The sequence below is a fragment of the Pleurodeles waltl genome, chromosome 5 (genome assembly GCF_031143425.1).
Source record: "Pleurodeles waltl isolate 20211129_DDA chromosome 5, aPleWal1.hap1.20221129, whole genome shotgun sequence".
Classification (NCBI taxonomy): domain Eukaryota; kingdom Metazoa; phylum Chordata; class Amphibia; order Caudata; family Salamandridae; genus Pleurodeles; species Pleurodeles waltl.
In genome coordinates, this window is record NC_090444.1 from 896,916,601 (window position 1) to 896,937,538 (window position 20,938).

General features: G+C 45.6%; 1 protein-coding gene across 2 annotated transcripts in view; it reads right to left on the reverse strand.

Annotated features, from left to right (window-relative positions):
• The window catches only part of FAM120B (family with sequence similarity 120 member B), a 1,000,164-nt gene that overhangs the window by 624,919 nt on the left and 354,307 nt on the right, over positions 1-20,938 (reverse strand). For both annotated transcript variants that reach the window (XM_069235018.1, XM_069235019.1), the window contains exon 6: positions 827-919. In XM_069235018.1, coding sequence (XP_069091119.1) covers positions 827-919 — 93 coding nt within the window. The remainder of the gene's footprint in view (positions 1-826; positions 920-20,938) is intronic.

Sequence of the window (20,938 nt, forward strand, 5' to 3'; positions counted from 1 at the left end):
CAGGGATAAAGTGAAGTCAGAAATTAGAGTTAGAACATTTTACAAATAAAACGCTACATGGTATAGTAGAGACGTCTTAAAAAAAAGTGCAGTTTTTTTACTAAAGAGTAGCAAAAGCAGGAAAAAATACCAACAAGGTTCAATTTTGATATCGTAAGCGACACCGATTTACAAGTAAAAAGTGGTTGCTGGTTGGTGAAAGGGCCAAGAATATAACGAAACAACGCAAGGACTAAAAATTCGATCGGTAAAAGTCAATGAAATATACCTCTTGAACTCACCATTCACATAGAACACATTTTAGAAGAATTTACATCCCTCGAATTAAAAGCAGAGGATACTGTCAGGCATCATGTGCATATTCTCATGGAGGAATTGCTTTTTTTTTTTTTTTTTTTTTTGGGGTGGGGTGAGGGGGGGTCAAGGTGCCGTTTTGAAAAAGTCGACAACTGTGATTTTTCGGACTTTTCGGCTCCCTAAGGTTTTGATGAACACTGAGCGCGCAAGGGTCGCAGGTTTCTGGGGGCTCGGAGCGGTGCAGAGTGGTGATACGGGGCACTGGAACGCCAGAGCTCTTTTGCTTGCAGCAGAGGTCACGGGCGAACCTCAAGGGAAAACGGAGGGATGTGCAGTGTGTGGAAAAAGCAGAAGCGCTCTGGACAGACAAAACTAATTTACTGTAAGGCTCAAACAAATGGAACACTGCAACAGGGAGCATTCAGTGTTTCCCCACCAGCTTGCATGCCACATTAATAACAGAGAAGAAAGGCAAACTGGGTCAACCCAGGGTTACCGCAAGCGTCGTGAGAACTGGTCGGCCTTGTACCTGCAAGTCTTTCAGATGATGGGCTGATTTTCCCGCAAGGCAGAGAGTCTGAGCAAGAAAAGCATCAAGGTCCTCCAGGCTGAGGCTGTTCACCTGAAACAGAGATGAGAGAAAAAAGTGTAGCTGTGAGGCATTTAAAGCGGTGTTTTTTCAAGCAATGTGTCTCAATCAGTGTGTACATATACACACGTGCAAAATGCATAGCTTCGGGGCGACCCGCTCAAAGGCTAAAGGCCGACAGGGCAGCAACACGAATTCTGATAAGGAAGGTGAATGCCAACTCCCAGCTATCAGTCTGTAGCCCAAGGCTACTCATTCCTCTCATTAATCCCTCCCACCCACTTATCAACTCCCAGGCACACTTTAATTGTCTCCGCTCGACCCTGTTCTTAAGGTGCCTAATGACTGGTGTCCAATACAACACGGAACAATAGCAGGCACCGCCAACCCAAAAGAGGCAACACTGGCAGATCTTGGCGTGTGTGTGATGCGTGGAAACCACCCCCAGTACTGTACCTAACATTCTGTAGGTTACTGCCCTGGTGGAAATTCCAGGTGACCAGTGACACATTGTTTGGATTAAATTCAGGCGCGGACACATTGCTTTTGTCAACGAACCGAAATGCTATTTCATTCCATTGCACAAACGAACTAGGTTTTCGTATCCCTTGGGGTAACTCGATATTGTTGACCAGTAGAATAACCATTGTTTAAGTTTATTATTTCTTTTCTTGACAGTGCCAATTCATAAAAAAGTGGTGTGTTTTTTCAAATTTTCACGTTGTGGAAACAATTAGGAAAATATCCTTTCAATGCAGATTAAAGTCTTGCCATAAGCCCCCTGGAAATACAGTAATGTTCCGGATGTTTAATACTACATTTGCACTCTCATGCACCGATCTATTCCTTTGTAGAGGGCGTCCTACAAGGTTCGGCCAAATGCCCTCGAGTATGCATAGTACAAACTGTGGAGAGGAGGATTCTCTCAACTGGATTTCAGAATCCATCCCTGTCAATGCTTGAAAAATTCTTCCATATTGAAGCGGGATAGGTACGCGCCATCTTAACATGGGCAGGCAGCGAGAGAGGCTGGAAGATTGGTTGCAGTGCTTCGGCATGGGGTGTGGTAATAATTGGCATGATCTCCCTTTTGCTTCATGTCTATGTCCACCAGCAGCCCATAATTCCCTCTTCATAGCCTACCTGTGGTGGAAGGTATTGTGGTAGGAGTTAGTGTTGGTTGGAAGTACTCTGTCCAAATCGAAATATGTACTGTGCTTCAGCATTAAAATTTAAGGTGCACATTTAGGTGTGAAAAGCCACTGGAAATGTTTGTGAATATCCACAAGGCTGTGACTTGGAGGGTTTTCACCACATTCCCACTGAATGCCCTCCCACCTGACCCATAAACACTCATGCTCCAAACTCAAAAATTCGCCATAATTACATATTTTCTATGGTCAGAGTTCGGCCTTAAGAAAGGAAAATGTTTTAAATCATGATTTCTAAAACGCCTTCCGAATGTGATAATAAACATAAACAGTCAAGTCACAACTGGATCCAGAAGAACCCCATTAACTGGATATCCCAGTGGTGAGAGCTGAAGATGTATTGTAGTCATGTTACTTCTTCAGTGCTGTTCACAGCGTTGTTTCACCTACCCCAAGATGGGACTTTCAGACATATCCATTTTTTAATTATAGCAAGTGGCAGGATACATTTGTTTAGCAGTACCGTTCAGACAGCAGAGTAGTGCAAGCGTTCTGTGAGCATCTCTGAAACTTTACATCTTTGAATATGCTGCTTGCAATTGGTCTGAAAAATTTAAGAATTGCTTTATATTGGAATGAGAGCTCATGATGTCTGTTATCTGGTGGCAAATGATTAAAGACTGAACTGTAAGTGGAATGTACACATAGTGTAATATTCCAGTTGGCTCAAGGGTATGGTGGAGCCTATAGGGAATGGATCTAAATCCTCTGATCATTATGCCTAACCCACAGAACCTTTTCACTGAATTGTGCAAAATTTCAGAATGGAGTCTCACAAGTGTAATGCCAGCAAAAGCGTGTGGTGTGTCCCATTTAGCTGCCCTAATTATAACACTGATATTCGTTTGCCACGAGAAAGCCACTTTAAGTTGTGTTAGCTGTGGGGGAACATCCTCTGTCAGGGGATGCAGCGCCTGTATCATGCAAGGAATAGCAGAGTGAAATACAGTGAGTAATCCTTCTAGGTAAGGCAGTGTTAGCAGCAACGCTGCTAACATCCTTGCCCCCCGTACTTCATTCTGTCAAGAGGAAATCATAGAACAAGCCAGACAACGATGATCTGCAGCTCTCCACAGCCAAGTAAGAATGCAGTAGCTGAAAAAATATGAGAGAAAAGCTGCTCAGCTGGATTTCCGTCAAGAGCTTGAGGGTAAAGATGGGGTTAGATCGCGACACCACCATTTTCAGACGGAACATAGCCTATGATCTGGAAGCACTCACAGCCTGAAAAGTATGGAGCCAGGAAACTAGGGCACCTAGAAAAGTCTCCAAAGAAATAGATCTCGGAGACCGCCAGCAGGCCCTCACCCCAACACCGGTCATACTCAGACCAACACTTTATTTTGTTGGAAGAAGTTTTTATTTTATTTTCCTTATTAATAACATAACACACATATTTATCGTAAATCACTTCAAGAAACTTTTCACAGCAAATCTACCATAGTATAACTGAATTTGTACATTTTCGTCTGTAACCATAAATCAATTGTGACAGGATCCCTTCCTGTATTCCCTGCGGGTGGTTAAGACCCACGCCATTGTCCTCAACCTCAGATGCTGCGTCCCCGCTATATGAATCCCCATCGCCTAGCTTTGCCAAAACCAATTTCAATAGCTGAGTCAATTTTGGGTCGCTCCCTTTCCTCTTACCCACCCTTACTCGGTTGGATGCCATTACGTAAAGATTTTTCCAAAATCCAATAAACTGTACTGGGTAAATTTTATTACTCCCCACAACCAATTCTCTTTGAGTCAAGAATTCCTTCTTTTGCTATAAAAGGTTCTGCGCAACAATTATAATTTATCAATAATCAAACTGTTATCTCAACAGTGCCTCACCACTGCATGCAAGAGTTCACATACACATTAAAAAACAATATGACCGCATCCTCGACGTTGGTGCAAAAACACAGGAGAAAACCGTACACAAATATATAAATTAATATTGACACGCTACTGGCTTTCACACACCCGAAAAACGCACAACATGACAAAAAGCGAGTACATCGATTGACCAAGCAGACCAAACAAACAAGCTGCCTTCGTGTGTAGCAATTAAACCGGTGCGCGATGCTCCGGTTAGTATATATATATATATATATATACACAAACTTTATTCGACTTTCAACAAGTCATAAAAGTCATAAAAATATCCAATTATAATACATTTCAATATATAAAATCAATAAGTAAAATAGTAAAAAATGAGAACCACAACGACAAACTATCTAGTGTATCGATAAAATCCCTATCACAATAAATTACAATTACATCACCACCCCCATAGATTTCCTTATCTTTAGTACAGAGCATAAAAAGTTAGCCAGAGTTCCACACGTCTCTAAAGAGGATAGTGACTGAAGGCAGACGTAAGCTGTACAACAATGGGGGAGGTTGATTGACCTTAAAAGTGGGACTACTAGGCGCTTCCTATGGTAGGCATAACATTTACAGAATAACACCACATGAATTGTGGATTGGGGTGCTTTTGCATCACAGAGGCATGCCTTTAGTGTGGTCGACCAATCGTTCATGGTCGGGAATGAAACTAGGCGATGAAACGTATCTAGCCTGAATCTGGTAAGAACGTAACGATGACGAAGGTGTACCACATTTGCCAGATACGGCTGCATGCCCTCAACCGTCAAAATTAATTGGTTGTGAATGACGGTGTTTTTTTTTAATTCAGCCCCCCAGCGTATATCTTCTAGATGCTTTAATGCCAGGACACTCAGGTCCTTCCTAGATATTTTCCCCAGCGAGGCTGGGTTTGTGTAGTAGGCTTTACTGCCCATTTTTTCAAAAAAGGTCATAATGTATTTTAACCATGGTACCCTCGGTGTATATAATGACTTCATGCAATCGGTCAGGATGGCCTTATTTAAACCGGTATGTTCCGAGGTCCAAACTTTATGCCATAATAATAGTGGCTGGATCTTTATCAAGTCTACAATAAAGGGGACCCCCAGTTCCGAATGAATGACGTACATTGAAGTGCCATTTGGAACCCTCAGCAAATGTCTTAGAAAATCGTTTTCCACTGTCTGTACCAAGTCACAGTTTGTATATCCCCAAATTCCTGCCCCATACATGACAGCCGGAATGCACTTGGCTTTATAAATCTTTATCATGTTTGGCGGTGTAATCCCCCAAGCCTTTTGGAAAACAGCCTTAATGCCATCGTTGTTTTGATCAGTGCACTCTCTTTGTCTTCCTACAGTTGGCCCAAGAACCCTGCTTATCGAACATTATGCCCAAATAAGAAAAGGTTTGTGCAATTTCAACCTTCCTTTCCGCAATAGTAGTGTTATAAGTCTTGCCGCGCTTCCCACCACAATTCATAATAAAGGTTTTGGAGCGATTAACAGTAAGACCCAGCTGTGACATATATGTGATGCAGGTTGTTAAGAGTTTTTGGAGAGCTATTGGGGTCCTGGCCATTAATACTGCATCGTCTGCATAAAGTAATGCCGGAACGGCTCGGTTGTCTATTTGGGGTAGATCTTTACACTTAGTAGCCAATTCTTTATCTAAATTATTTATATACATTGAAAACAGGAACGGGGCGAGAACGCAGCCTTGGCGCACTCCTCTGTATAGACCAAAGGGGCGAGTACATTCCCTTTTTAACCCATACCTCACTCTTGCTCTGCACCCTGTGTACATTTGACGTATAAATTGAATTAAGGCCGCTTCTACCCCCATGCTATTTAAAATATCCCATAATTTATCATGAATTACACAGTCGAAGGCCGATGATAAGTCAATAAAGGCCAGGTACAGATTGCCTGCTCTGATCTTAGTATACTTTCCAATGATGAGGCTTAAATTTAAGCTTTGCTCCACTGTTCCGATTCCTTTCCGAAATCCATATTGGACCGGGGATAAAACGTTCCTTTCTTCCGCCCATGATTGCAGCCTATTCAGGATTATTCTCCCCGCTAATTTAGCTGTTGTGTCCAGCAGGGAGATTGGCCTGTAGCAGGCTGGATTAAGGCGGTCACCCTTTTTGTATATTGGAATAATGTTGGAATCTCTCCAAGATGGTAGGGGACCGCATATGCAGATAGCCCTCAATGTCTGCGTCAGTACTGGCCCCCACAGCTCAATATTGGCCTTGAATATGTCGATCTGAACACCATCAGGGCCCGGCGCTTTCCCTGATTTGCTTAGTATTATAGCTTCCTCTACCTCCTGAAGACTAAATTGGGGAGTTATAACCAAGCGCGGACCTTCCTGTGAATCTTAATCATGTGTGCGGTCTGTTGTATCACTAGTCAATGAATATATTTTAGAGAAATGTGCAACCCAGTCTTCTTCGGAGATTGCGATTTCCATCCTAGGGATATCTCTATCCCCTAGCACGGGGGAATTTATTGTCTGCCAAAAGAGTATATTATCTTTCGTACGGCTTGCTATATGGAGAGTTTCCCACAAAGTTGTTTTCATAATCAGTTTCCTTTCCTTTATTGCTGTCTTATATTCCTGTCTACATTTACGTATATCACTTAAGCACCTTTTTGGGGCACTTAGAGCCTTTTTCAGTCTCTTATGTGCTTGGGTACAGTTATGGACAAACCATCCGCATGTCCTCTTTTTTCTTATCTTACTACTTCTAATAGTGAGGGCTTCTTTTATGGTTTGAGTAATCAGCATAAACGCACTTAGACATTGCCCTGGTTGTGGGTTCTCTCTTAAACAGTCTGCGAAAGCGTGTTTACATTGGCATATTAAGTGTTTCAACAAAGACTTGGGGTCTGTCTGTGACCACTTCATAGTGTATCCATTGCGCGGCACTAATTCAATATCGTCTACCAATGTAATCCTATCCTCCCTAGCTGCTAAAGGGGGGAGTAGTAAGAGATTCATACTCTGGGGGTAGTGATCGCTAATTGCAATGTCATGCAAGGTGTAATTTGTAAGATAGTGTGCGAAGTGAGTTGACATTAGGACATAATCGATCACAGTATTTGCGCCCCTTCCATTGTACGTTGGTTTAAACTGTGATTCATCCAAAAATAATTCATTTACAAAGGATAGGTTATAAGTTTGAGCCAATAGGTTCATTTCATCTCCTTGAGTGTTACGAGAGAAGTGAAGCCTTGCACCTACACCTTCCGAGTCCCAACCATATATCTTATCAGAGGTTTTGTAGCCATTTAGATGGACAGGGGTTAAGAGCCATGTCTCTTGTAAGCAAACACATGAATAATCTTCTAAAAAATTAACCCAGGTCTCATTTCCTAACTTATTAGCTAGACCTGCAATGTTCCAAAATAATAAAGCTAATTCCGATTTCTGGTTAAAATTCTGTTTAAAATTGCAGTGCTGGTCCTTTGGGGAATGAGAGGGGATATCGCCGCGGGTTGTGTTTGGTATATTTCTAGAAAGATCGCACTGACTTAGGTGCGGTAGTATCTCGTTCCTTATAGGAACCATTGTATGCGATATGCCTTCCTTTTGTAGGTCCGTCCCTGGTGTGTGTACTGTCTGGGCTACTCCATCAAAGAGAACTGACTGATTCTTGTCGAGTCAATCTATATTTTCCAAAGTTGAAAGGGGATAGAATCTATTGCACCTTATAGGTAAGTCTGGACTGGATAAGGGTGCTACGACTCGTTGTGGATAAATGGGGTTGTTCCCCACTAGTCTTTGATAGAAATAACCCAGCGGTAGTAACGAGATTCCTTGTAAAGTAACTTGTCTGGCTCCTAAGTCATGAATAATTCTATTCACTAGATTTGGTGAGCCAAAAGAGAGGACTACACAATCTCCGGCCAGCGCTTTCTTACTGTTTCCTATCCACTTAATTCTTCTGACCATTTTTATATCATCAAAAAGAGTCCTCACCGTTCCAGGGCCCATTCGGGCCCCGATCTAATTAAGGGCCTTGTTTCTCAAGGCCGTCCATGTTTCTCATTGTTGATCATCTATCAGTGGGACGTTGGCCAAGACCACTACATATGGTGTAGCCTCTGGGGGGAGATGTAGTAGGTCACTAGGGAGGTAAGCGGAAATCGGGGATCTGGTCCTGCTAGGTGTATTTCTTCCTGGATTTAAATGGGGATAGGTAGTCGCTGTCCTACGCATAGCATTACCTGCTGTCTTACATAGTGTAGGGTTTAAAACTTTTTTATCTGGGGAAAGATTATGTAGTGTGATCGGTGAAAAAGAGGGTTGAGTATTTTGATTCAAAGGAGGAGCTAATGGTTGGGATTGTGACTCAATCTGGAAATTAACATTCCGATGTATACCAATTGGCCTATTGTACGGGATAGGTTGTGTATTATTCTCGTGTTCTGAAGACCGCAATATTTTTTTGGAGTCCTTAATTTCATAATTCGTGTCTTCCCGTTGTAAGGACTTTATCATTTCAAGACCTGCCTCAAGGCTGCACTCCACCCCCTTTAGGCGCTCCGACATAGAGTCAAGAGTGGCTCCAATGGATGATTTCAGTGAATTTACTATCTCATGGAGATTTATAAGGAGCGATCAAATGGTGTCTCCTGCTAAGCTTGAGGGTTTCTTCCGTGTTAGTTTTTTGGAGTGTTTTTTATTTGGCGTAGTTATTAGATCTATCACTAGCGTTTTTTTTTTTTTGGGTCTTGTCCGCCAGACCCGTCTCCGGTTTCCTTGGTCGCTTTAGCAACAGGGGATATTTCATCCACGGAGTAGATTAAATTCGAGGTGTCTTTGATACAACCATTTGTAAGCCTTACTTTTGAGTGCTTATCCCCAAATTCACTAGATGGGGAGTTATGATGTGATTGTACAGACCTTGGTGATTCGTGGGATCGGTTTTTAGGTAATGACAATTTCCCTTCAACGGTGGCGATTTGCTTATCTATCATTCCCATCGCCCCGGAGATGTATTTTAATATAGATGAACTATCTTTTAAATTTGTTGAATTATTTAATTTTGAATGTTTCCTTTTACCCATGTTTTACGTAGTGGCCGGTTACTCAGGGGGCTATTTTCGTGTGTATAGAATAGTTCCCCTTAATGCAATATCTTAAAGTCACTTGGAATAGCCCTTGGCCTTCCCCTCCCAGTCAAACTGCACAAGATGGAAGAAGAACGTTCGGTAGCTAACAACTGGGCGGGGTACTTTCGATATTTCACTTTGGGCACAGAGTTTGAAGGCTCTAGTCACTGGGGGACCAAATTAGAGCAAAAGTTAAAGAGGGGGGGCCCAGCCCAGCCTCTTCCAGTCGATGACGGGCGAAGGACGGGCCCGCCCTTGGCCCAGGCGCATCCCGCGCAGCGGGCGCGCTTCCTTAGTGAAATAAGGCCTCGCGGCCAATGAGATCACGATGGCAAAGTTTAAAGGGCTCCTGCCCCCTCGGCAACACACAGCGCGTCCCGCGGCAGCGGGCGTGCTTCCTTAGTGAAATAAGGCCTCGCGGTCAATCAGATCACGATGGCAAAGTTTAAAGGGCTCCTGCCCCCTCGGCAACACACGGCGCGTCCCGCGGCAGCGGGCGCGCTTCCTTAGTGAAATAAGGCCTCGCAGCCAATCAGATCACAATGGCAAAGTTTAAAGGGCTCCTGCCCCCTCGGCAACACACAGCGCGTCCCGCGGCAGCGGGCGCGCTTCCTTAGTGAAATAAGGCCTCGCGGCCAATCAGATCACGATGGCAAAGTTTAAAGGGCTCCTGCCCCCTCGGCAACACACAGCGCGTCCCGCTGCTCCGGTTACTTATTTTAACAATGTGTGCGCGCTAATGGATTTAAACTGCATGAGCGCGGAGAAAGTGCGGGCACAATTTTGAAAAAAGGGGCGTGGCAGCAAAAAGCCCAACTGTTTATTATCGGTTAAATCCTCCGCTTTACGGAGGACGTGGAGCGCGCTGCGTTACACCCCCGAAAAAAGGATTTAAACTGCCCGAGCGCAGAGAAAGTGCGGGCACAATTTTGAAAAAAGGGGCATGGCAGCAAAAAGCCTGACTGTTTACTATCAGATAAATCCTCCGCTTTACGGAGGACATGGAGTGCGCTGTGTTACACCACCGAAAAAAGGGAATCGCCCGCCGACCCGCGTGCACACACTCACCTCGGAAACTTAAATTGGTGACACGCCCAAGCACGGCCGAAGTGCAAGCAGAGAAGGCGCCAAAACTAAACCCTGCACCCCTCACTCCGCGCGCTGACCCAGCCTACGTCTAAGTCAGCCGGCACAAGCGGGCGGGCCAAAAAACCTGGTCCCTGCCGCGAAGTAAACAGGTTTCGCGCACCCGGGCCGACAGCTCTTCCTGGAACAAGGATCCCTCCTACGCAGCCGGGCCGACAGCTTTTCCTGGAACAAGGATCCCTCTGTCAACACGCAGCCGTCCAGTCACACACTACGTCGCGCCACAAAGAAGGCAGAGCCTTCCTGGGGGGGCGCTTATGTAGCCCCCAACTGGTGTGCGGCGGTTCCGACTGGATCGGCTAACGTAGCCACAACGTTTACTCCCCATGAGCTACTTCTGCCCCCACACCTCGCGAGGTGTCAGGGCGGAAGTACCTTGCCAGCCCGACGCACAACTAGTGCGGAGGGTCCGGCACACGGCAGCCCCAACCTCTAAGGGGCCGGGCTCCCCCCATATTGGGGGGGCATTTTTCCAGAAGTCTCACATTGCAAGTCAAAAGGCCAAGTGTTTTGCAGGGGTTGCCAGGACCATTTTAAAATCCTAATTAAGTGCAGAACCTCTGGTGGAGGAGTTGGAGTAGGTGTATAAGGCAGTGATACACTATTAGAATACCCATTAGCAGTAGAGAAGTACTCCATGCTCTAGTTATGCAGCTTCATTTGCTACAAATCCAGTTTGACAGGTGTCATGATGGATACCTGACCCCACTTAAATTCTAGAGAAAAACCTTGTGACTATCCATGAAGCAAATGTGTGGGATTGCAGCGTGCAGCAAGGCCTGATGGCAAAACCTTAACTTTGTAGATTTGGGCTATATTATGGTGGAGGGCACCGTCACAGCCATGAATACGACTAATTATTTGAGGAGTGCCCTTAGGTATGCAAATATTGACTCCTCAAGACCCAGGTGCTCAAGGTTGAGCAATGCAATTTCTAAGTACATGGCCAGGTACTGCTGAGGCCTCCCGCCAACCGCCCCGAAAGTCCACCCTCCTGTGTCGACCACAACTACCTTTGGAAAATAAAACTCACCTTTTTGAGTTAGGGGTCGTAAACCCCCGGTCGTATTTTATTTACAACAAAAAAATCAGAATTAAATTAACAATCAACAAAATTCTTTATGCAGGAACCACAAGTTATTTACATATTAGTGTACAACTTTCTTGGATGCCTAACCTTAACAGAGTATGCTAATACATCTGAGTTCCTAACATTATCTACAGTCAGTTCCTGCGTAACCCCTCAGTGACTGCGGATTAGATCATGGCTGATTCCTAGGGAGACACCCGAGTCCTTACTCCGCCCCCTGTCTGGGTGGCCCTGGGGTAGGCCCTCCATATGGGAGAATCCACCCCCTTTCAGATCATCTTCATAGGTGGAATGCCTGTGCAGGGGACCCACCTGCCTGTCAGTACATCTACCTTGGGTGCCCCCTCCACCCTTGGACTCTCCCCCCCCACTCCCGCAAAGGGCCAGTGCTACCCCTTGAGACACTTGTGCATGGCAATTGGCTGGCACTAGGGACCAAATGCCAGTGACCAGTTACAAACCCCTGCACCACTGGTTGTTGTCTTCGTTTCCCACCGAGCACCCCTTGGAGGATCCAATTACCTTGGTGTCCTGCTCCAGTAAGAAAACGTAAAGCTAACTGGCCCATCAATTATGATCTCACTCCGCCTTAGGCCAGCCTAGTAGACCGACTATTTGATCTCCCCCCTAACCTGGCACATATGATAAACTATTAGCCCATTTCTTTTTCTAAAACTTTTTTTTAAACATATTTTTATTTGAGCAAGATGTGGGGAACAAAATCAACACTCCGAATCATATCAAATCCACTGGGTTGCAACCTTAAAACAATTCTGTTGTAGTCTAAATTAGCATATTAACCAAGTAGCAATATAGTCAAACTAAATCACAACTCCCTATTATATCACATTAATTGCTTCTAAACATTTAAACAGTTCTATTCTGTTTAGAAATAACCTATATATCGAGCAGCAATGTGTTTAAGATTCTAAAATATATTTAAGGTACAAACAGTATATCTAGCAGACTAGCTAAGCAGATATTGCCCAAGTGAACTTTGGCCCACTGCCATGAGAAATAAACAGAAAATAAAGTGCAAGCAGTGAGCATAATTTCCTTATCAATCCCTTACATTCTCCCAAAAAAGACTTCTTGCTCCTCCGTAGACCATCTCCTTCAGCCAAACCTTAATATATCTTAACTCTCCCACGTCATATTAAATCTCCAAAGAGCGCCTACTCGCTTGGCATAAGCCTCCTCTAAAATCCAGTTCCTAAGCATTTCACTATGCCACTGCTCATGTGTGGGTGCCAGCTCTGTTTTCCACTTATGAAGAATCCAAGACTGTGCCACTGCTACTGCTATGGAAATCAAATATTGGCTATATTTAGATAGATGATAAACTTCATAGTCTGACCCAAAGAGTACCAGCATTGTTGAAAGAGGGATTCTCACTCGGAAGGTTTCACTGATGGCTTGAAAGACCACTTCCCAAAAAAGTCAAAGGACTGAACATTCATAAAAAATACGGACCCATCCTCCCCCATTCACCAATCCACACCTAAAACACTGAACTAAACATGAGGGGATCAGCTTATGCAGCCTTATCGGTGTTTAGTATGCAGCCTGCCAAGATAGGAACGACATTCTCTTAAAGTTAACTGCTCGAATGGATCTGTTACCTATCTCTGAAATGTATCGCTCCTCCTTAATACTATTTTTACAATTTGTTGATTGATACACCTTTAGCAGTAGGTCGGGAAGCATGATCTCAATCATCTGTTGGCGGAGTAATCTATATCAGTTGCCTACACCTCCCAGTGCATTTTTATATTATTTTTTAGGAAAGTTGATATCTGAAGAAAGTTAAACAATAATGAAGTAATCTGATTGTCAAACTGTTGAATTAATGAATCCCACGTTATCAGATTTGAGCCATTAGAGCAACGGTACTCAAAGTACGGCCCGCGGGCCGCCAGCGGCCCCACGGACCTAGCTTGGCGGCCCGCGAGACGCACACCAAACGCCACATCATAATGGCAGCAGTATGTAAACATAGAAGAGGGCCGCGGGAGCATGCTCCCGCGGCCCTCCTCTATGTTTACATACGGCGGCCATGGTTTATGGCGTTGCCCTGACGATCCTGGAAGCCAAAGCCCCATAAAAGTCAGCGCTTGCAGCTAACTTTTATGGGGCTTTGGTCGTCTGCTTCCTGTCACCGGCTCCACGTCTGCTGCCCGCCTGCCTGCCTGCTGTTCCACATTTGTGGCATCTTTACAGTGCTTTGAGTCAGGTAAGGCTCTTTGGTTATTTATTTATTTGTTTTTAATGTAGTGTGTGTTACTGGGGTAGGCGTGAGAGCAGATTGCGCTGTGTGTGTGCGCTGTGTGTGTGTGTTACTGGGGTAGGGGTGAGAGCAGATGGCGCTGTGTGTGTGCGCGCTGTGTGTGTTACTGGGGTAGGGGTGAGAGCAGATGGCGCTGTATGTGTGCGCGCTGTGTGTGTTACTGGGGTAGGGGTGAGAGCAGATGGCGCTGTGTGTGTGCGCGCTGTGTGTGTTACTGGGGTAGGGGTGAGAGCAGATGGCGCTGTGTGTGTGTGTTACTGGGGTGGGGTGAGAGCAGATGGCGCTGTGTGCAGTGTGTGTTACTGGGGTAGGGGTGAGAGCAGATGGCGCTGTGTGTGTTACTGGGGTAGGGGTGAGAGCAGATGGCGCTGTGTGTGTTACTGGGGTAGGGGTGAGAGCAGATGGCGCTGTGTGTGTGACTGGGGTAGGGGTGGGAGCAGATGGCGCTGTGTGTGTGACTGGGGTAGGGGTGGGAGCAGATGGCGCTGTGTGCAGATGGCGCAGTGTGTGTTACTGGGGTAGGGGTGAGAGCAGATGGCGCTGTGTGCAGATGGTGCAGTGTGTGTTACTGGGGTAGGGGTGAGAGCAGATGGCGCTGTGTGTGTTACTGGGGTAGGGGTGAGAGCAGATGGCGCTGTGTGCAGATGGCGCTGTGTGTGTTACTGGGGTAGGGGTGGGAGCAGATGGCGCTGTGTGCAGATGGCGCAGTGTGTGTTACTGGGGTAGGGGTGAGAGCAGATGGCGCTGTGTGCAGATGGCGCTGTGTGTGTTACTGGGGTAGGGGTGGGAGCAGATGGCGCTGTGTGCAGATGGCGCAGTGTGTGTTACTGGGGTAGGGGTGAGAGCAGATGGCGCTGTGTGTGTTACTGGGGTAGGGGTGGGAGCAGATGGCGCAGTGTGTGTTACTGGGGTAGGGGTGAGAGCAGATGGCGCTGTGTGTGTTACTGGGGTAGGGGTGAGAGCAGATGGCGCTGTGTGTGTGCGCGCTGTGTGTGTTACTGGGGTAGGGGTGAGAGCAGATGGCGCTGTATGTGTGCGCGCTGTGTGTGTTACTGGGGTAGGGGTGAGAGCAGATGGCGCTGTATGTGTGCGCGCTGTGTGTGTTACTGGGGTAGGGGCATTGTTTTGAAAAAGGGGGTGGGGTGGTTGTTCCCCCTCTAAGCCCCGCCCCCTCTAAGCCCCGCCCCCGCTGTTACTTCAGTGCGGCCCTCGGCCGCAAACCATACTGCAATTTTGGCCCCCGAGAAAAAGTTTGTGAGTACCCATGCATTAGAGTAATCCCCAAGTTTGCTAAAGCTGAAGTTTTGCCATGTCTGTATTGACTTACTACAGACATTCAATCCCCAGGCTTCACCATCTAGCAGCGGTGTGTATGGATGACATTGGGGAATTTCACAAACGTTAAAAAAGATCTGTAGGCACGAAGCAAGCATCAGAAAAGTCTTGTATGGCGTTTTCTTGTGGAGTTTAGCCGTTCTAAGAAAAACAGGTAAACATACATGGCTCTCCTCAGCCATAGGATCCAATAAGAAATTATCATGAGCCAAGTTATTTGCCAATATGTGAACCACCTGATCTAATAAGGCAACTTGATAATATGTTTTAAAGTGTGTCAGGGCCAGGCCCCCGTGTCTAATATCAAACTGCAGAAATTACATTCTAGCCGTGGCTGTTTTTTCACCCAAACAAAGCTTCCAATTATAGAATCTACCTCTTTAAAATACCCAGCTTTTTACTGGGAGGTTTAAAAAGAGGAATAGAAACAAAGGGAGAATAGACATCCTAATTAATGCCACTCTGCCAACCAGGGAAAGGGGGAACAGGGCCCACTTTTCCAAGAGTTCTTTAGTTTTGGCAAGAGTTGACCCATAATTTAATGAGAAAAGCTGTGAAAAATAATCTTTCACACAAATGCCCCGGTATCTTGCAGGACACTGTGGAACCTTCTGTAGGATGAGCTCCTATCATGCTTTTTATGAAGCTAATACAGGAGGCTCACACTGTCACACAGAAAGCACCTTGCTGCCTAAAGCCCAAACACTCTTAATCAGTTAGTAGACAATTTTGCCTGTAACGTCTGTACCTCCTCTGCTGCTGTGAAGATATAAAATTGACTTTGAAAAAGAAAGAGCTTGGATTGTTGTACCAAAGAGGCCTGCACTCATGCGATTACGTTAGCAGCTGGTCATGTGGGCTGCCGACTGCCTCTACCTTGGTCCTCCACACAGGAGCATCCTACCTCCCCTTTCAGATCATCTTCATAGGTGGAATGCCTGTGCACCGGGCCCGCCTGCCTGCCAGGATACCTACTTAGGGCACCCCACACACCCTCAGACTCCACCCCCACCACCCCCCAAGGGCCAGTGCTAGCCTAAAGACCCTTGAGCATGCGCAGGTGGTTGGCCTCATGGACCAGATGCCAGCGACCGCTTGAAAATCTCTGTGACCCTGGATGTTGTCTTCGATTCCCACCCAGCACTGCTTGGAGGGTCCCATTACCTTGGTGTCCTGCTCTGGTAAGAAAAGGTGGAGCTAACTGCCCCATCACTCATGATCTCACCCGACCACAGGCCAGCATAGTAGACCAAGTATCTGGCCTCCCGCTAACCTGGCACATATGATAAACTATTACCCCATTTCTTTTTCTAAATTGTTTTTATTAGCATTAAGCACAGTTACCCCCACCACAGAGAATATAGATATATCAAAGACTTATCATTGAAAATGTTGTCTTGTTGCCCCATTTAAAACAATTATTAGGGAGGGGTAGCTAAATATCAGCGCTATCTGTGACTTTTGACATTCACCATAATCGAGACTAGGGTCAAAGTGTTGAGTGGATTGCAATGTTGCCTTTGTTAATTGAATAGCAAAGATTATCCACATCTAGTAAGAGGATCTTCTCCCTACATGTTAAAGGGCAGTCTAATATGTTCTATGTTTGGTTTAGAAAATTAGGGGGTCATTCTGGCGGTCATTCTGGCGGTCTCAGACCGCCGGGGCCAGGGTCGGCGGGAGCACCGCCGACAGACCGGCGGTGCCCCGCAGCGCATTCTGACCGCGGCGCTTTGGCCGCGGTCAGTGCAGGAAAACCGGCGGTCTCCCGCCGGTTTTCCGCTGCCCGTCAGAATCCTCCAAGGCGGCGCAGCATGCTGCGCCGCCTTGGGGATTCTGACACCCCCTACCGCCATCCTGTTCCTGGCGGTTCGCCCGCCAGGAACAGGATGGCGGTAGGGGGTGTCGCGGGGCCCCTGGGGGCCCCTGCAGTGCCCATGCCAATGGCATGGGCACTGCAGGGGCCCCCGTAAGAGGGCCCCGCTTGTATTTCACTGTCTGCATAGCAGACAGTGAAATACGCGACGGGTGCAGTAGCACCCGTCGCACCTTCCCACTCCGCCGGCTCGATTACGAGCCGGCTTCATGGTGGGAAGGTCGTTTTCCCCTGGGCTGGCGGGCGGCCTTTTGGAGGCCGCCCGCCAGCCCAGGGGAAAACTCAAAATACCCGCCGCGGTCTTCCGACCGCGGTACGGTATTTTGGTGGCTCCCGCCGGGCGCGCGGTGACCGCGCCCGGCGGGAGTCAGAATGACCCCCTTAGTCTGCTGTACCTGCCTGTCTGTATATCAGCTGCAAGATAAATTTGTAGGCTATGTCATATCACTCAAACTGATCTGACTGCAGTGGGAAACATGCTGAGTAATTGCATTTTTCTGGTTCCATGATGATTTCATTGTCCAGCAGAGCACTACAGTTGGCCAGTTTGGCCCCAAATGAGAACAAACGGAAAAGAAAGCTGTCAAAGTATCACACTGAGTTATACTCAGTTTTCAGTTAAGCATAGGAAAAACAACTATTTTTTTAGTGTTTTCAAAATAGTTGTTACCTTTGCCACCAAACATAAAGAAGAAAGCTGTCACATTGTTACTAAGTCAACCACTTGCTAAAAGAAATACGCCTTTTTCCTCTATCTGTGATTTTTGGACTGCACTCAGAATTTTACATGGACTATGTTTTGAACACAGTGATTTTCTTTGCTCTTCGTTGCTCTATGAAGAGGCTTTTGGCCCGCATGGAATCGTTTGGTTAGGTGTTTGCAATTAATTGCTTTAGGGTTGGTTTCAAACTGCTGGTACAATTTAAGACTGTCACTTTTGCTTCACCTGTCACCAAGGAATATCTTCAGTCTCATTTTTAATATTTCCTTCATTTACCCATTGTGCTTCATGGCGGGCATCAGGCAATCAGTTCCTGGTGGAGATAGGAAACTGTTAATTTCCACCATCCAATGATGCTCTTCCAAATTATTCTCTGTAGTTGAATAGGTGTGTGACATGTTAATCCAACACACTTCTATATCAATTGATACATGAAAGATTTACGTACGAATCATGGTGCAAACTGTAAAAGGTACTACCAATCCTTTTGGGCATTTGAACAATGCTGAGATAGGACAGGTCTACATCGATCTTTGAGCGTGTGTTCAACCACTGTCAAACTTGCTCTTGCAAAACCCTTTTATTGTGACTGTGGAATCTATCATCTTGAATATCATTGTATGTGTGAAGTAATTAGAACCTTTCCTAAATTGTTACAATCATAAATATACATTAAAAGTACTCTGGTCAGCCATCTGCACACGTAGTAAAATAGCTTATTTAAGGATTCTGGTTGTGAAAGAAAAACCCCTTTGAAGTAATCCAGAAACAACTTCGGGAAAAATAACATCCCGCTGTAGACAACCATCACCTGTTTTGGTGACAGTCTAGAGTCAGGTCTCATTCTTTAGTTTTGTGACAGACCTGGCAATTTACACTGTACCTTCATATGTCACACGATAATGCCTCTCTTAATGTGGTAACATGGTGAAGTGCAAATATCACAAGCTGAAAACATCTTTACAGAGTAGGTTTCCAGGGCATATGTGGAGCACTATGTATTTAAGGTCCCACCTCTCAAAGACCTGTTACCATGTCTCACATGATAAGTTTTTCAAAGTTGGCAGGTCTACTGTTTGAGGGAGGCCTCTTCTATATTCCATGGAGTGGATCACAACTTTTGTGTTTCTAAACAAAAGGGGCAGGGTATGCATGGTCTTACCACCAAGATGTCTGCTACTAGTTCACCAAGGGATGTGCTTGTGTTGTTTAAATACAAATATCAAGGCAAATCGAGAATTTGTTCAGTCCAACCAATCTATCTGCTCTTTCCACAGCTCATATAGAGGCCTGTAGATTTCTTAAACGCCAAATTATATGTAGAAGCCGGCCCTATGCCTGGTCCCTTCATGTGTTTCAGGGTCCGAGTTATGTCACAATGTGCACTGCCGCCGCCAACATGTGCAACTCTTTGCACATTAGCCTGTATTAGGGCGCGATTTGGAGCTCACCTTTGTGAAACTTCATTCATCCTCAATTATAAGCAGCACTTCATTTGTGGCAGTGATTGCTGTATGTAGTCTCAAAACTTATTTTTCCATATCAGACTCTGACCCAGAGCAAGAGAGTGAAAGGAAGAAAGTGAAAAAGAGGAAGAAAAGAACAACAGGAAAACAATGACAAAGGGAGAAACGATGAAGAGCCATCAAGAGAGTGAGCAACTTCACAAATTACAAAAATATCAGGATGACAACAATGCACAATTACAGTCACATGTCAAGTTGTCAACAAGACCCAAAAGTTACTAAATGCTGGGGGGAAAATCAGAAGGGTAATGAGAACATGTTTTCCAGAGGAAACAGTTCCAGTTGATGTAGGCTGATTAATTATTAACAAAGGAAGATCCGATTTATGAATGTTCTTGCAGCAACATGCTCACTCCCAATCATAGCAGAAGTTTTACATTTCAGCACAGGTAAGATTTTCATTTAAACAGCCCAGTCTCACCTCCTCCTGTACACCTATACCCCATCTTCCCCAATTAATTGGTAATCTGAGGGCACAAGAGCGTGCGTCCCAGGATGGTGTGTATCTTCGTCATCATGAATCAGGGGAGGCCACTCCGCAGTGGCTGAGGAGCATCGCTCCACTGGCTAAGAGCCAGCAGCAGAAAAATCAAACAATATTTCATTACTGTTTTTTTTTTTTTGCTGCCGACTCAGTCAGCAGGTGCAGGGCTGGGCCATGGGAGGTGTCAGGGAGGAGGAGTGGAGTGCACTAAGTGCACGTGTGTTTGGTCGGCCGTCTTAAACCGGCCAAACACACATGTGCACTTAGGTTTCTCTAACCTGGCTGTGTTGCCCAGCTGGGCTGGAGAAAATGCACAGACCCCAGTGCACTGTCTGAGTGACAGACCAAGCCGCTCAGACGAATCCTGGTGCTGCTCTCATGCTAGGTATAGCATGAGAGCAGCATCAGGATTGCTGGGGAGCCTGTGCTGGTGTCCCAGTGAATGCTGGGACACTAGAGAGAAAAGGAGCAAGGTGGCAGAAGGCGGCAGCAGCAGCGTCGGAATGGTAAGGTTTTTTTTATTTTTATTATTATTATTTGTTACCCCCACCTCTCCCCCCCCCCCCCCCCCACACACACACCCAGTTTGATATTTGCGGCAGCCGCTGCTGTCATGTACAGATGATAGTTAGTATCATATAACACAACGAGTACAGAATCACCCTGTCCAGAGGTGGATGTATATTGTTTGGCAACTTGCCCTTTCTTGTGTTTGGCTTTGAAGGAAAGACTGGCTATCTGTTATTACCTGCAAAAACTACACAGTTCAGATATGAGAAAGAGCCGAGTAGGAGTACTGCTTCTATCTGATGGGTGTGTTTGTGGTCAGTGTTGTTTCTGCGCCATCTTTTTACCAACTAACATTGAATTCAGTGTTATGGCACTTAAACACTTGTTGAGAGAAAATCATCTGTTGTAATGTGCAGTGAAAAAGTGCACCCTACAGAGTTGGTGGCTTGAAGAAATCACGTCAATACAAACGTAATGGTCCACGTTAAGAAATATTTTGATACTGGGAAATTCAAATCACAGTAACAATTAGAAATTAATTTGGTTTACTTTTCTGAACTTTGCACAAAGTAAGATTTGTTCAGTCAAAAGGATTAGTTCACTCTGAACATTACCCACCCCCAGGTTACCATGCTAAATTAGCAAGGTGAACTGTTGGGATGCACCTATGTTGTGGTGTGGCGACTGGTGGGTAGTCTAACCTGAAATAGCTTTTAAGGAAATGGAAATTTAGGTTATAAACTCAAAACAGCTTTTCACGTGGCCAGGCAGTCCTAGTGTTTGAAATAACAGACTACATATTTCTGGCTGATTCACAAAGCTACTTGTACAGCTAAGTGGAATTAGACGTGCAAAAAAGTAGCAATTATGGATGTATTA